The 16,509-nt window shown below is 43.8% G+C and overlaps 1 protein-coding gene across 1 annotated transcript in view; it reads right to left on the reverse strand.

Moving 5' to 3' along the window:
• Positions 1 to 16,509, reverse strand: part of Spata13 (spermatogenesis associated 13) — a 124,386-nt gene that overhangs the window by 43,420 nt on the left and 64,457 nt on the right. Inside the window, exons 3-4 of the mRNA XM_042685695.1 lie at positions 10,667 to 11,026; positions 8,668 to 8,812 (exon numbers count right to left, since the gene is read on the reverse strand). Of these exons, the coding sequence (XP_042541629.1) occupies positions 8,668 to 8,812; positions 10,667 to 11,026 (505 nt within the window). The remainder of the gene's footprint in view (positions 1 to 8,667; positions 8,813 to 10,666; positions 11,027 to 16,509) is intronic.

Raw genomic sequence — 16,509 nt, forward strand, 5'->3', positions numbered from 1 at the left:
AGGCACTTGGAGCTTGCAGGGCAGATGTTTAGACCTCTTCTCTCCCTCCTCAGATGTCCAATATTTTTTCTGCTTCTTTGAAGTCATGTTCTGAAACTTGGTGCCTTGACACATTTAATTTGTGTATATGTGTATGTGTGTACACACTGGGGCCTGTACTCAATGATCCTTGCTCTCACTTGGCTTTTTTTGCTCTAAGCTAGTGCTTTACCACTTGAACCACACCTCCATATCTAGCTTTTTGCTGGCCAACTGTATATCAGAGTCTTACAGACTTTTCTAATAGGGCTGGCCTTGAACCCTGATCCTCAGACCTCAGCCCCTTGAGTAGTAAGATGATTGGCATGAACCCCCAGTACCCAGCTTAAAATTTTTGGCATTTTTTTTAACTGTAGTTGTTTAGAAAGACTTGGACTAACATTAGGTTTTAGATTAAGGGTTCTTGCACTGCCAGAATGATGTTTTTCTGAGACACAGATTAGAACATTATGTTCCTCTTTATAAACCCTGGTTCTAAGCAATGATAAGGCTGAATATATCAGCTTAGAAGGTCAGTGCTACTGAGAATAATACCATCTCCAGGACTGGCAGCCAACAGGGCTTCAGGCACTGTTTCGGATCTGCTTTAATCCCTGCTCCTGTGCCCACAGGAACCTTTCACAATTTCTACATTCCTGAGACTCTGTGGAATGCTAACAGTCCCACAGCAAGGTACAGATGGGGATTGCACTGTGCAGTCTTTCCAGTCAGGAAAACATGTTCACTGCAAATAATGGGCTACAGATAAGTAAACAGACTCATCCCATTTGAAAAGTCCATACAATCAACCCCCCAAAACCTGTAGAATGAGAGTGCATATAAGTGGGATGAGAAAAGAATAATGAAAGCCAGCAAGATGCAGGACTTCCATGTGGAATAATCAAAGCCTTGGGTAGCCAATGCCCAGGCTTTCCTCAAAGCTGCTGCTGCTGCTCCTCTTCCTCCTCCTCCTCCTCTTCCTCCTCCTCTTCCTCCTCCTTCTCCTCCTCCTTCTTCTCCTTTATACTAAGTAAGATTCAATTTTATATTTTCTTCTTGATTTTTTTGTTGAGAGAATACTTTTATTTTTTGGTGCCAGTCCTGGGGCTTGAACTCAAGACCCATGTGATAGCTTTAAACACCTGTGCTCAAGGCTAGTGCTCTACTACTTGAGCCACAGCACCACTTCCAGCTTTTTGGGTAGTTAACTGAAGATTAGAGTCTCATGGATTTTCCTGCCCAGGGGCTGCCTTTGAACCACAATCATCAGATCTCAAGTTCTTGAGTAGCGAGGATCACAAGTATGAGCCACCAATGCCCAGTGAGAGAAAAATATGTATGTATATATAATTTTGTCATCTATTAAGGTGTGTACAGAGGCCTTTCCATTTCGTAAGTCAGACAACGAGTAATTTATCTTTTGGAAATTTGTAAAGTAATTTTATGCCAAATACCAGTAACTATATACCTGTAGCTTACAACAGCCTTGAGTGAAAAATCAAAGCTCGAGTACAAGGCCCTGAGTTCAAGCTCCTATATTAGTACAAACAAACAAAAAAAGAAGAAGAAAATAAGGAAGGAAGGAAGGAAGGAAGGAAGGAAGGAAGGAAGGAAGGAAGGAAGGAAGGAAGGGAAGGAAGGAAGGAAGGCAGGAAGGCAGGCAGAAGGAAGGAAGGCAGGCAGGCAGGCAGGCAGGCAGGTAGGCAGGAAGGCAGGCAGGAAGGCAGGAAGAAAGAAAGAAGGAAGGAAGGGAGAAAGAAGGAAGGAAGGGAGAAAGGGAGGAAGGAAGGGAAAGTGTATAGTAGCTTATAACCATAATCTTCCAGCACTGAGAAGATGGAGTTTAGGACCAGCCTGGGCTACATATGGTATTCAGCACTGGCATGGGCTACATAGGAAGATTCTGTCTTAAAACAAACACAAAGACAATAAAAGAATATGAAATAAAAAAGCACATTTGTTTTAGTTGTTGTTTGAGATGGAGTCTCCTATGTAGTGCTGGAATTACAGGCATATACCACAAAGCCTGGCTAAAATTATGACCAATGTCAGCCCAAAGGCATCACACACATGTCACACATATATACTCACATCTGAGTACTTGTGATTCCCCACCCCCCCTTTCCTTGTAATAAAAAGTTAAATGGAATCTCTGGGAAGACTTGGAAAATCACTGGGTAATAACTCAGGTTTCAAAGCAGCTTGGGCTTTTCCTGAGACAATATTGACTATATGCTAACAGAGCATCTTACAACATTTCCTAATAATTTCAAGCTAATCAGTTGCTAATGTTTTGTGTGTTTTTATTTAACAACTACTTTATGTTTTTATGGCCAGGACTAGTTTGCAACCAGGAAGAGTTAAACATATAAATCAGTCCTTTCCATTTCTTGAGAGATGCATCCATTTCACCAGGAAATGAGAAGAATCAGGAGTTATACCTATGGAGAAATGTCACCTGTGAATGATGACCCCTAAAGTGTCCTTTGGAACTCCTGTGCCTTAAACAGATTGGAAAATGCCCTGGTAAGCTTCTTCTGTTCAGCTAAACCAACTTTAGCTTTACCAACTGAAACAAGCAAGGGATGTTCTGGGACAGTTGTGGGGCGTGGCCTTAGGGGCAGAATCTGTGGTTACATGGCAACTAGGGCCACAGGGGGGGGCGGCTAAAGTTCAGTGGTGTAGCTCCAACAAGTTCGGGGTCAGAGTCCCATAGTCAGGAAAAGGAGCATTCCTCAGACTCCCTTAGGCACCCACAATATCCTTGCAGCTTAGGTCTTTCTCATTTCCTGCAGCTCAGCCAAGTGTAGGGGTACCAAAGTGTAGTTGGGCACCCAAAGTTCCCCTAGGTACTCTCAGAGCACTAGCTCCCAACTCAGTTGGGAAGACATCATACACTAAGCCAAGCTAAAGCCACATCCAGTCCGTGGGTGTTAATTTTAACTGTGGCCCTGCCCACAGATCCATCCACTCCAAAAGGGAGCAACTGAGCCTCCTGCTAGAAGCTAGGACCTACTCTGGGCTAATGTATTTCCTTGCTCTGGCAACCAATTCTACTATGTACAGTGGAAGAAGCCACCAATTGCACATAGAAACAAGTTTTTCTGTGGTAGGAACTACTGACATCCTTCCTTTTACAAGGGAATGTTTTAAATAGCCCTCAATTTGTTCTTGTGGCAAAAAGAAATGTAAGCTATACTAGTTTTAAAAAAAATTCATTAAGAAATCAAGAGCTGTGGATTCAGCTCAGTGGTAAAGCAATGGCCTTGTATTTGCAAGATCCTGGGTTCCATTCCTAACTGTGGAAACAAAACAAGTCAAACAAACAAAAATAAGCAAAACCTGTTAAGCTGTTGTTTTGGTACTCTACTACTGAAAAACATCCCCATGCCTAATGTGCTTCTTAAATATACAACAGTATGAGGTAGGCACTGGTGGCTCATATCTGTGATCCTACTTACCCAGAAGGCTGAGCTAGAAGACTGAAGTTCAAAGTCTGCTTGGTCAAAAAGTCCTAGACTCCAGCAAAAAAAAAAAACCAGGCTGGAAGCATGGCTCAGTAGCACAACACCAGCCAAGCAAAGTAGAAGCCAGGATTCGAACCTTGGTCATGACAAAAAATACACACACACACACACACACACACACACACACTCACTCACTCACACATTCCCCTTCTCTCCCATCAGGCACTAGTAACTACCAAAGCACAAAGTGAATACGGAGTGTCTGTGTCTTTCTTGGGTTCTAGTCCTTGCTTAGCCACTCTCTCCCAAGCCTGGTCTGTAACTCTCTCAGGTGAAATGTCACCTGAAATGCACCTCTAGAAAACTCCTCTGGGAACAAGTCTGGGCAAAGGGTTTGTTTATTCCCTGGACTGAAACCAGGGAAAATTTTATATTTATATAGATAGAGATGTATGTGTATATATGTATATTTCATATATTTCAGGAATAGCTTTCTTTCTTGTTTTGGGTTTTGGGTTTTTTTTGGAGACAGGGTCTCACTTTCCTAGTCCAAGCTAGCCTTGAACCAGAGATCCTCCTACCTTAGCCTCTAGAATGCTGGGATTACAAGTGCGTACTTGTTATCTTAGTGTGGACCACTATATCTAGCCTGGATATGATCTACTGATTTTAATGCATAGGCATGTTTTAGTCCTTTGCTGTGATTCATAAAAATTCTACTCAAGTTTAAAAGTTAAAAGCAAGTTAAAACTTATAGGCATGTACCACTGGTCATGGTGGTATATACCAATATAATCTCAGCATTGGGAAACTGAGCCAGGAGGAGTTAAGAGTTCAAGGTTCAAGGCTAGTCACTACATAGGAGTTTCAGGCGAAGGATTATGAGACAATAAATAAATAAATAAATAAATAAATAAATAAATAAATAAATACCTTAAGAGATAAAGGAAAAGTTGAGTACTGGTGGCTCATAATACTAACTACTCAGGGTATTAAGAATCATGGTTCAAAGCCAGCCCAGGCAGGAAAGTTCATGAGACTCTTCAATTAACCAGCAAAAAGCTGAAAGTGGAGCTATGGTTCAAGTGGTACCACACTAGCCAGCTTTGAGTGAAAAAGCTAAGGGACAATGCTCAATTAATTCAATTAACTTGAATTAAATCAATTGACAAGCACGAAATGAAAATAAATAGACATGAAAATAATACTTTGGAAAATATATCAAATTTGGCTTCTGATCAAAACACACAGATTCATGAAGGGAAAAGAAATATGAATGCCTCCCAAAGTAATAATAGAGAATTAGGAACTTGGGCAGGCTGGGATGGGTTTAAGGTGTCTTAAACAACTTCGTTAAAGAAAGAAAATGAGATTAAAAAAAAAAACACCTCTGGACAAGAGAACAACTTCATTAAGGAAAGAAAATGAGATTAAAAAAAAAAACTCATGGAACTGGAAGCTACAAATACAAATGTCAGAAAAGCAGCTGTACTAAACTGGGTTGGGCATGTAGCTCTGTGGCAGAGCACGTGCTGAGCAGCCTTAAGTACCCGGGGATCCATCCTTAAAACCACAAAAAGTTAGAAGATAAAGTGTTTTTGTAGACAGGGAGCCTTTTATCCATGACCTGGTGCCACTGTGACTTGCCCTTATCCTGTTATCTCAAACGCAACCCCCAAGCAGAGCAGAAAGAGTACTCAGGATGTTCCATGTGACCCTCCCTCCTGTACAGCCCCAAGTTCCCAAGAGATAAGGCTGTAAATAGAGCAAGAGAAAAATGCCCAGCACATCAGGGCCGACTCCTGAGAAGGGCAGGGGCATACTTCACTAAGACAGTGGGTACAAGTCTTCCTTTGTTTCTTCCTTCTTTCTCTTTATTTTCTTCCTCCTTTCCCACCTCCCCTCTCTCCTCCCACCCTTCTCCTTCTCTCTCCCGCATTTCCTCTCCCTCTTTCTCATTCTGATGCAGAGTACTGAGATGTATTCCAGGCTGGCTATGAACTGGGAGTTCTCTTGCCTCAGCCTCCCAAGTGTGAGTGCTGGGATCTCAGGTATGTGCCACACCTGGTATAAACCTTCCTTTGGACTCATAGAACTCAGAAGGCCCTTGGAACACGTTCACTTAGTAAACAGCAGCAGGAAGTACAAATTCACAGAGGCTCTAACACACACCCCTTTTCAACACCCAGCCCAGGCTGCAACCTTACTGCGGGCCTTCCCTTCCACCCTCCTTCCCCACACAAACCCTGCACTGCACAGCTGACAAGATGGCTTGGAAGAGAGGGCACTTCTTCAGGCTCAGCAGGGACATGGCATCTGTAACACCAACTCAACAATGACCTTTTTTGTTTTATTTTTATGATATAGAATCTCACTATGTAGCCTAGGCTGTGCCTCACTGATCCCAAAGAACAAAACTGGTGAGTAACTCCATTAACTTACACTGAATTTGTACAGCAAGAAATCTCCAGGTCCCCAGGTAAGCAGAAGCAGGCCAGAGCCAGGGTGATGGAGAAACCCACTCAATCCCCAGACTCAAGAGCTCACGATGGAGTAGAAGCCAGGTCACCTTGCACAGTCGTCCCTTCCTAGCAAAGGGACCTTCTGTCACTTCCTAGGAACTGTGTACCCAAGACAGGGGAACCCCCAGTGGAAAAATGAGCTGACATCCCTTCTAATTCTTTCTGACTGGAAGGAGACATGGCCCCAGGAAGGGCTTAGCCAGTGTGCTTGGTTGGCTAAATGGCTCAGAGGAATGTGGAAAGAACAAAAAAAGATTAAGCACTGGTAATTCCTTAGAAAGGCAAAGTCAAAGTTCAACAAAATAAACACCAAGAAGTGGGTACTCAAAAGGGTTGGGATGAAGGTCAAGGGGAAATGGGTAGACGAAGGCAGGGAGAATACAATTAAGAACTCAATGTATGTCCTATAAAATTAAGCCAAGTCAGGGAGCTGGCCACTGGTGTCTCACATCTGTAATCCTAGCTACTCAGGAAGCTGAGATCTGAGGATTGCCGTTCAAAGCCAGCCAGGGCAGAAAAAGTCCGTCAGGGGGGTTTAGTCTATAATCCATTTGGACCCAATATGGTTGGACAGAACATCATAGCCATAAGAGCTTGTGACAAAAGAGCAGAAGACTTTATGGTAGACAGGATGCACAATGCAAGATAGGAAGGGGCCAGAACAAGATATCCCAAGGACCCACTTCCAGTGATTTATGTCTTCCAGCTGTATCCCACCTACAAAAGTTCCCAGGATCTTCCAAAACAGGGCCACCAATGGAGAGTCAAGCATTGAGCACATGAGCCTTTTGTGAAGAGACTTCATAGCCAAACTACAACCACTATCTGCATTCCAGCTTAAACCCCACTCCTGCTAAGCCTCTCCCATCAAGCCTAGGACCACCATCCAGTATATCCTCCCCTTCTTAAACTATCCAGTTAATTTTTATTGGTTTACAGTGAAAGAATCATAAATAAATTTTAAATACAAACAGCTCTCGACAGATACTAGTGGCTCATGACTATAATCCTAGCTACTCAGGAGGCTGAAATCTGAGAATCCCAGTTCAAAGCCAGCCAGGGCAGAAAACTCCAGGAAGATACATCTCTAAAATAACTAGCAGCCGGGCGCTGGTGGCTCACACCTGTAATCCTAGCTACTCAGGAGGCTGAGATCTGAGGATCGCGGTTCAAAGCCAGCCCGGGCAGGAGAGACCGTGAGACTCCTATCTCCAATAAAACCACCAGAAAGCCGGAAGTGGCACTGTAGCTCAAGTGGTACAGCGCTCTCCTTGAGCTGGAGAGCTGAGGGACAGCGCCCAGGCCCAGAGTTCAAGCCCCACATCCGACCAAAAAATAAAATAAAATAAAATAACTAGCAAATATGTCAGACTAAAATCATAGTTCAAGTGGTAGAGTGCCTCCTATGAGCAAGAAAGTTGAGTGAGAGCATAGGACCCTGAGTTAAAGTCAAGTACTGAAAACAAAATAAAACAGCTAAGATTCTCAACCACTATCAGGTGAGAGGCTTTGCTCTGCCATGTGCTCCTCTGACGTGCTACCTGCCTCTCTATGAACCCTCAAAACAACAGACCACCCTACAAAATTTCCAGCCAAAATACATCTTTCCTCCTTTTATTTTCTCAGGTATTTTGTCACTACAGAAGCTAACATGTTGTTACATTTAATAAAAAGTTACATTAAAATAAAAACTAACAAAGCGAGGCACCAGTGAGTGACTCACACCTGTAAGCCTAGCTACTCAGGCAGCTGAGATCTGAGGATTAAGGTTTGAAGCCAACATAGGCAGGAAAGTTCACGAGATTCTTACTTCCAACTAACCACCTAAAAGCCAGAAGTGGAGCTGTGGCTCGAGTGGTAGAGCACCAACTTTGAGCAATAAATTAAGTAAAAGCAGAAGCCCCTGAGTTCAAAACAACTTAACAAAGCATTACAGAAACAGGAAATAGGCTGCTTGTATGCATTTAGGGGATTAAAGGAAAACCCTTGTACATTCCCAAGGCCCTAACAATACTATTTGCATTTTCTCCTTTTCCTTATAAATCTTTGACCCGACCTGTCTATACAGTACATGAATATATTAATGGAATATAGATTTGGTTGAAATGTCTCTCCCCAAAAGCTGATGAAGCCTTTACTCTCAGACCTTATTTGGAGATAGTCTTTGTAAAAGATCAACACAATGACAGAAATAAGGTGACCCCAAATTCCTTAAGACTGGCATACTTCCAAAAGGGAGAATTATGATTGGGGAAAGGAGAGGTAAGAGAGAAAGTGACAGAGGAGGTAAGTCTAAACAAGGTATATAGAATGCATATATATGGGTAGACAGTTCAAAATGAAATGCCATTATACAACTAATTTGTGCTAATCAAAAATGGGGGAGTATAGAATCTGGACCCCATCACAGACAGACAGACATGCAGAGAGAGCACTTGAGCAGAAAGGGAGAGATGAGAGGCTGTGAACACAAGCCAAAGAATGCTGAGGCTTGTCAGAAGGTAGAAGAGGCCTAGAGGGGAAACTGTGAGCCCAAAACACAGAGCCTGCTATACTTGGATTTACGTATTCTGACACCAGAAGAGAGGCAGCCATGGAAAATGCAGCCATTGGAATCCTGAGCCTCTAGACAGCAGCCGCAAACAGGTTCTAGAACTCACCATTGGATGTTCTCATCTGTCTTCGGCGACCTACACGATCCAGCCCAATGGGGGTGCTCTGGGAAAAGGTGAACGGCCTGAGGCGGGCTGACACAGCCTTGTAGGGGGGCACCTGGTGAGCAGGCACGGGAGGCCTGGCTGCTGGCTGTGAAAGGAAATGAAAAGCTGTGAGAGGTGCCAGGAAGTCACATCTTCCTCCCTCCCCTCTCCCCACACCCTCCCCCACCCCAGCACCAAGGCGCCCTGTGTGCCCTGTGTTCTCACCTCCAAGACCACTCTACAGATGTGACAACTTCTCCCAGCCCTGCCTAGAGTAGCAGGCTGTGCCCCACCACGCAGCAGCAATGCGCTCTTCTCCCAAGTTAACTTTCCAGGCACATTTCATCTCATTTCAGGGGACAGTGGGCAGGGGGGACATGGCAGTGAGAACCCTGAGCGAAGCAGTGGGTCAGGTTTAGGAAGAGGGATGAGATACCTACATGGCTGCAGTGGGAGGACAGGGACAGCTTTGCCAGGAGACCAAGGCGACCTCTGGAGGAAGCGAGGGCTGACACAAATGGCAGCCTCAGTTTACTCACCCTACAGGAGCCTCAAATATCCCCTCCAACACACTGTGACATTTGTGGACTTAAAGACAGTTCTTGCTTAATATAAACTGACAGTTAAGCTCATAGACAGACGGACAGAGACACAAATTTTAATTTATTATTTCTGTGCTGGTTCTGGGGATGGAACTTAAGAGTATGGACATTGTACCTTAGCTTTTTGTGCTCAAGGCTGGGGCTCTACCACTTGAGTCAAACCTCTAATTGTAGCTTTTGGCTAGTTAATTGGAGATAAAGAGTCTCAGAGGTTTGTCTGCCTTGGCTGGTTTTGAACTATGATCCTCAGATCTCAACCTCCTGGGTAGCTAGGATTACAGGCATGAGCCACTGGTACCTGGCTAGGGATGTGGTTCAGTGGTAAGGCCCTGAATCTATTCCTAGCACTGTAAGCAAACTTTGAAAAAGAAGGATCTTTTTCTTTTAAAGGAAATAAGAAAGTATTGTTGGGACTGGGAAGCTGGTTCAGTGGTAGAGTGCTTGCCTTGCATGCATGAAGCCCTGGGTTTGATTCCTCAGAACCACATAAGCAGAAAAGGCTAGAAGTGGCAATGTGGCTCAAGTGGTAGAGCACTAGCCTTGAGCTGAAGAGTTGAGAGTCAGAGCTCAGGCCGCGTTCAGGCCCCACAACTGATTAAAAAGAAAAAGAAGGTATTATTTTATCATCATTTTCTTGTGGTGATTTTTTTTTGCCCAATTCTGAGGCTTGAATGCAAGGTCTGGGCATTGTCTCTGAGCTTATGTGCTCAAGTCTAGCACTCTACCACTTGAACTACAACTTCATGTCCAACATTTTAGTAGTTAATTGGAGGTGTCTCATAAACTTTCCAGTCCAAGCTGGCTTCAAACTGTGATCCTCAGATCTCAGCCTCCTGAGCAGTTAGTATTACAAGCATGAGCATCAGCACCCAGGTTATTTATTTATTTGTTTTTTTAAATATACAGTCATTAACTCATTGCCATGCTGGGTTGGAACCCAGGATGTCTAGCACGCTAGCACTCTACCACCAAGCTCCAGCCTCAGGCCTTCTATTTCTTCTGCATTTACTTCCTATCTTAACATTCTAACCATGCACACTCTTTCTTATCATACCATTCAGGATGTTCCCTGCATATGCTGGGGTCCCTTCCCCTTGTTAAAATCACAGCAAAGTCCGGCCTGATTTGAGATCGCAGGGAAGAAGGCAGAGGGTTGAGCAGATGTCCAGATGTTAGATGGTTAGTGTGAATTCATGCACGGGTTTCAGAATCAGAAGGAAAAGACCGGACACAGGTGCTGGCACCATTCAGGAAGTAGGAAGAAAGAAAAGCATCTTCTGGTTTAGTTTGCAGAGAAGATACAGGTGGGAAGCTGAAAGGCTCTTTGGTGACCACTGTGGGCACACGTCAGATCTTACTTGGGTTAGCAGATTCTCGATGTCTTCCACCTGGCTGGTGCCATAGAAGCTGACCCCTCCTATCACGGATATGGGGCGCCTTCTCCGGCCTCCCCTGGTGCAGCCTATGGGGCCACTGCTGTCCAAGCTGGTCGGAATCTTGCTCACTCCTGGTACCCCATCCACGTGATCTTCCCCCGGGGGATCCACAGCAATGGTGTCTTCAGGAATGGATAGACTTCGACTGGCCAGCTGGCCATAGTCAGACAGTGGCCGTGGCCGGGTGCGCCTTCCTGAGCCCCATCTCCTCTTGGAGATTCGGGGTGCCTCGGCATGCTCCTCATTCTGGGCTGAGCCGGGCCTCCAAGTGTCCTTAGTCACCTTTTCAAACCAACAGGTTAGGTGAGCTGCTAGATCAAGCAAGTATCCACCAGCAATAAGGGTCTGCCAATACCCTCTGCCCACCCTAGCCTCAGGCTCTCTTGATTGGCTTACCTAAAGTAATTCTTACCAGTGTAACCCCATAATACAGTGCAACAAACAAACAAACAAACCACCAAATCCATCTTTTTTGTGTGTGCCAGTCCTGGGGCTTGAAATCAGGGTCTGGTCACAGTTCCTGAGCTTTTGTGCCCAAGGTAGTGCTTTACTCCTTGAGCCACAGCAACATTCCAGCTTTACGTGGTTCACTGGAGATAAGACTCACAGACTTTCCTGCCTGGGCTAGCTTGGATTCACAATCTTCAGATCTCAGTCTCCTGAGTAACTAGGATTACAGATTGAACCCCCAGCGGGTTGACTCAAATGGATCTAAGGCTAAGACAAATCTGTAATGTAAGTGCAATGTTTGGGAACCAATGATGAGCCACAAGAAGAGACATTAAGAAAGCCAGAAGCACAATGATTAAAGTAAATGAATTTATAACTATAGCAAGCATCTCCCAATATGCACAACATTACAAAGAAAGGTCATCTGCTAGTAGAAGAGATGAGTGTATAATGCTATTCAGAGCTGTCCTTGATAATGAAAGAGAAGATGCAATGGGATTGTGTCTACTGAAAAGCTTCTGAATAGCAAAAGGAATAGTCACTAAGCTGAAAGACAGTCTACAGAATGGACGATCTTTGCCATCTCTACATCTGACAAGGGACTAATTATCAGAATATACAGAGAGCTCAATAAACTAACCGCTCAAAGAAGCAACAATCCCATTAATAAATGGGCAAATAAACTAAACACATACAATAAATATGGGAAGAAATGCTCAACATTCTTGGCCAGAAAGGAAATGCAAATCAAATAACACATTTCATCTTACCCCAATCAGAATGGCCATTCTCAAGCACACAAACAAATGCTGGCAAGGATGTGGGGAAAGAGAAACCCTTACACATTGTTAGAATGTAAATTAGTACAACCACTATGGAAATCAGTGTGGAGATTTCTAGAAAATAAAAATAAAATAAAATGACTCCTGGGTATATAACCAAAAGAAGTGAGTCAGGATACTATAAGGCACCTGCACATACATGCACACACACACACACACACACACACACACACATATCTATATAACTAACTGTGGGACTGTTCGGGGAATAGGAGGAGGGGGGAGGGCACAAGAATCATAAAGGGTGAACACTCAAAATATTATCTATGCATGAAAATGCAGAAGGAAGCTCATCAAAAGCTGTTGAATAATAGAGGCATGGAGACTCTGGAAAGACAGAACAATAGATTGAGTTAATCTGACAAGATACATACATATGTGAAATACCATGGTGTCACTCCTTTTACAATTAGTCTACACTAAAGAAAATGAATGACAGGAAAGTACACAGGCTCTGTTGGAAAAAGGGGTGGTAACAGTAGGAGGGGGACAAATGGAAATGACGAATGGGTGAATATGGTCAAAGTGCTTTCTATATGTGTGTGTGTGTGTGTGTGTGTGTGTGTGTGTGTGTGTGTGTGTTTGTGTGCACATGTGCCAGTCCTAGGTCTTAAACTCAAGGCCTGGTCACTGTCCCTGAGTTTTTGTGCTCAAGGCTAGCACTCTACCACTTGAGTCACAGTTCCACTACCAATTTTTTAAAAATTTATTGGAGATAAGAGTCTTATGGACTTTCCTTCCCAGGCTGGCTTTGAAGAATGATCCTCACATCCTGAATAGCTAGGATTATAGGCATGAGCTACCAGCGCCTGCTTGTGTGTTTGTTTGAAACAATGAAACCTACTGATGTTTGAAGAAGGGAGGAGGAAGACGAGGGTGAGAGAGGGCATAAATTTTACCAGAAAACATATGCATGAATGGAAATAATATAATGAAACACCCACCATACAACCAATATATACTGAGAGAGAGAGAGACGGACAGACAGAGAGAAAGATGCTTTAAGATAATTCCTACTGTGGATGTGGGAACTCAAAGGGTCCAGTTAGTTGCTCACTTCAGCCTCTAATAATGGGGCCACAATCTGACTGATGGGCAAGAACACTGAGCCAGGACTAGATCCAGCTCCTAACTACTAGCCATGTAGACTTGGAAAAGTCACAACTACCCTAACTTTTCTGGATCTCAGATTTTGTGGCTGTGTGGTTGTCCATGGTACTGGGGATGGAACCCAGGGCCATGTGTATGCTAGGCAAGCGCTCAACTACTCAGTTCTATCTCCAACTCTAGATCTGGAAGATCTAGATTTGGAATTGAACAAATGTCACAGCTCAAGATTTTCATGCCTCTCAGCTATGCATGGTGGTGCATGTTTGTAATCCCAGTACTCACTAGGGAGGCTAAAGCAGGAGGATCAAGTTCAAGGGAAACTTGGGTTATATAGCAAGTTGAAGGCCAGTCTAAGCTACGTAATGGTACCGTGTCTCAAAAAATATTTTTTTTCGGTGATTCTATAACCCACAATAAAACAATCTCTCCCCACCCCCACCCAGTGGTGGTAGGGACAGAGCCAAGGCCTTCTTGTGTGTTAAGCAAGCATTCTAACACAGAGTGAAGCCCCTGACTTTCTTTTAATTTTTGAAATAATGATTTTCAAGGGCAAAGAAAGGGTCCTCAAAAACACATGGCTTGGAATGGGCAGACTCTTCTGTGTTGAGCCACTGGACCATAATCTGGCTAGCAACCCTTGGACAAGGTACTCTGAGCTGGTGCTGAAGCTGTTGACAGGAGAACGAAAGGTCTCTACAAAGATGAGATGCACGATGTATGATGGTGAGACAGGCCCAATCAAGTTGCAGCCAGCTAGCACTTACAAACTCCTGCCACAGGGAAACCATCCCCATGGGGTGTGGCTGTCAGCAGATAGATAAGGATCTATCAGCAGATCCCTCAGTCTGGACACAAGAAGGACTGATCCAGAAACCAAGTGGCCACAGAGCCAACAACAGATATAGCAAGTGTGTGTGCAGACCAGGCCCAGACGCCTTCACTTTATATTCTGTCTGTCTGTCTGTCTCTGTCTCTGTTTCTCTTTCTCTAGATCTAATTATAAAGCCCAGACCAACCTCTAACTCTTGTCCCTCTTTGCCTCTACCTCCCCAATGCTGGGATTATAGGTGCCCACTACCACAACTGACTTATTACAATACACTCTTCAAAAATAAAACTAAGACAGGCTGTCAAGCCACAAGCTTGACAGAGAAGCCAATAGAACAACCAAAAACAGAAAGGCACAGGAAGGCAGAGATAGCCACAGGGCAGACAGTTAAGGCACCCCCAGGCCAGAAGAAAGCTAAGTTGAGAAGGGGTTCCCAAGAAGGCAAATTTCTTGCTACGGACAATAGAAATCTAAAACAGGCTGATTGTGTAAACATTCACTGAGTAGCAAAAGAAACACTTAACTGCTCTGATTTAATGATGACACAGTATACATTATCAAATTAAAATATTATATCTCATAAATAAGTATGTGTCACCAGCCATGAAAGCTGTGATTCAGAGTCAAAGAAGGGTGGGCACAAATGAATTCTCACGGCTCAGGAGGCTGAGATCTAAAGATGAAGGTTGCGATTTGGGGATCAGGGTTCAAAGTCAGCCAAGGTGGACAGATCTGTGACTCTTACCTCCAATTAACCAGCTAGAAGGCAGAAGTGGAGGTGTGGCCCAAGTGATAGAGTACTAGCTTTGAGAAAAAGTTAAAGGACTGTACCCAGGCCCTGGAAAAGTAGAAAGCAGAGCCGTGGCTCAAGTAGTAGAGTGTTAGCCTTGAGCTTTAAAAAGCTCAGGCCCTGAGTTCAAGCCCCACAACCACCAAAAACAAAACAACAACAAAAAGGAAGTTATAATCCTTTTCTAATTGACACATGAAAACCAAATTATGGATGGTTATAGTAAATGACTAAATCAATTCAAATAAGTTCCAGCAAAAAAAAATCCATTTATATTATGATCCTGTGAAAAAAACATGCTAGAAAAACAGTTCAACAAAATCAGAGACAAAGAATATTCTAACAAATTAATAGGTAGGATTTGGTGTTTTTTGGTTTTATTTTGTTTTGTTTTTGTCAGTTTAGACTTCTTTTCCCTTATAGCTGGAGGGTTTCTTTTGATTTTGTTCTTATGTAATACACAGCCAGTTCTTTCTTACTGAAGAGAAAACAAGGAAATATACCAGGAAGTAAAGTAATCAGAGCTAGGTAAAGGTAGGTGTGCCCAAAGCAGGCTGCTGTGCCTGCCATGGGGGGAAGGGAGGGAGAGATGGCTCCTTCCCCAGTCTCTGTATACTGATGAGTAAAACCCCACTGCAGTTAGACTTCTAGTATTTATGCTACTGAATGCATGAAAGGAGACAACAGCCTTTATTTCTCCCGCTCTCCCTCTGTGTGCTGGTACTAGGGCTTGAACTCAGAGCCTCCCTATCTCTCTTGTTTTTTCCTCACAGCTGGGGCTCTACCACTTGAGCCACACATCCACTTACTCTCCTTTTTGCTGGTTATTTGGAGATAAAGAGTTTCTTGGTCTTTTCTGCTCGGGCTGGCTTAGAACTAGGATCCTCAGATCTCAGCCTCTTGAGAAGCTCACAGGCATAAGCCATGAGTCCCTGGCTTCCTGTCTCAAAAAGAAATCAACTCATTTAGGAATGACAAAAGTTGGTTAACAGAATGAGACAGAAAACTGAAACAAAGATTTTAATCTCAGAAAAAAGTAAACAAAGGGATGGGGCTGGGGCTGAGCTCAAGTAGTAGAGTACCTGTCTACCAAGCAAATGGCTGTGGGTTCAGTCCTCAGAACTACTAAAATAAAATAAGACAGGTCAGATCAAAGGAGAAATCCTTCAGAGTTAAGCTCACATTCATGCACTGGTTCTCAGCCAGAAGAGGATTAAGTTAAAAGAACTATAATTGAGATATCATAAACTTTTTTTAAAGCAAAGTTTAGTACTTCCAAAATAGTGCCCAGGTTCATATCCTGGAGTAGTCTGGCTATTTCTCTTGGAAGGGCAAACACACACAAACAAATAAACCTTCCCCTTTCAGCTGACAACCTACCTCCGCCTCCGCCATGGGCAGGGGTGACCCGCAGACACAATGAAGGAGCAAGCAGTTGACCACTATGCTCATGTTATGTTCCCTAGGAGAGCCTTCTTGGTCTTTCCAAGCTGGAATAAGGGCCAGGCAGAGCTCAGCCTAGCAACTCAGCAGGTCTAGTTCCAATCACTCCAGGGCTCATTCAAGCTTGAATGGCCAATTTCCACCAAGTCATAAACCTTTGCAAACAGGCTCTGCCCTTTTAACTCTTGCTTCCCCATATACTTTCAAGAGTACTTTCTCAAGATGAGCCAGTGTGTTTCCTCTCCAGGATTTCTTTACTCCCTTAGCAGATAGAAATAGCCAATACAGATGGTTCGCTCCA

Source organism: Dipodomys spectabilis, unplaced genomic scaffold (assembly GCF_019054845.1).
Source record: "Dipodomys spectabilis isolate Male_0828 unplaced genomic scaffold, ASM1905484v1 ptg000095l, whole genome shotgun sequence".
Taxonomy (NCBI): domain Eukaryota; kingdom Metazoa; phylum Chordata; class Mammalia; order Rodentia; family Heteromyidae; genus Dipodomys; species Dipodomys spectabilis.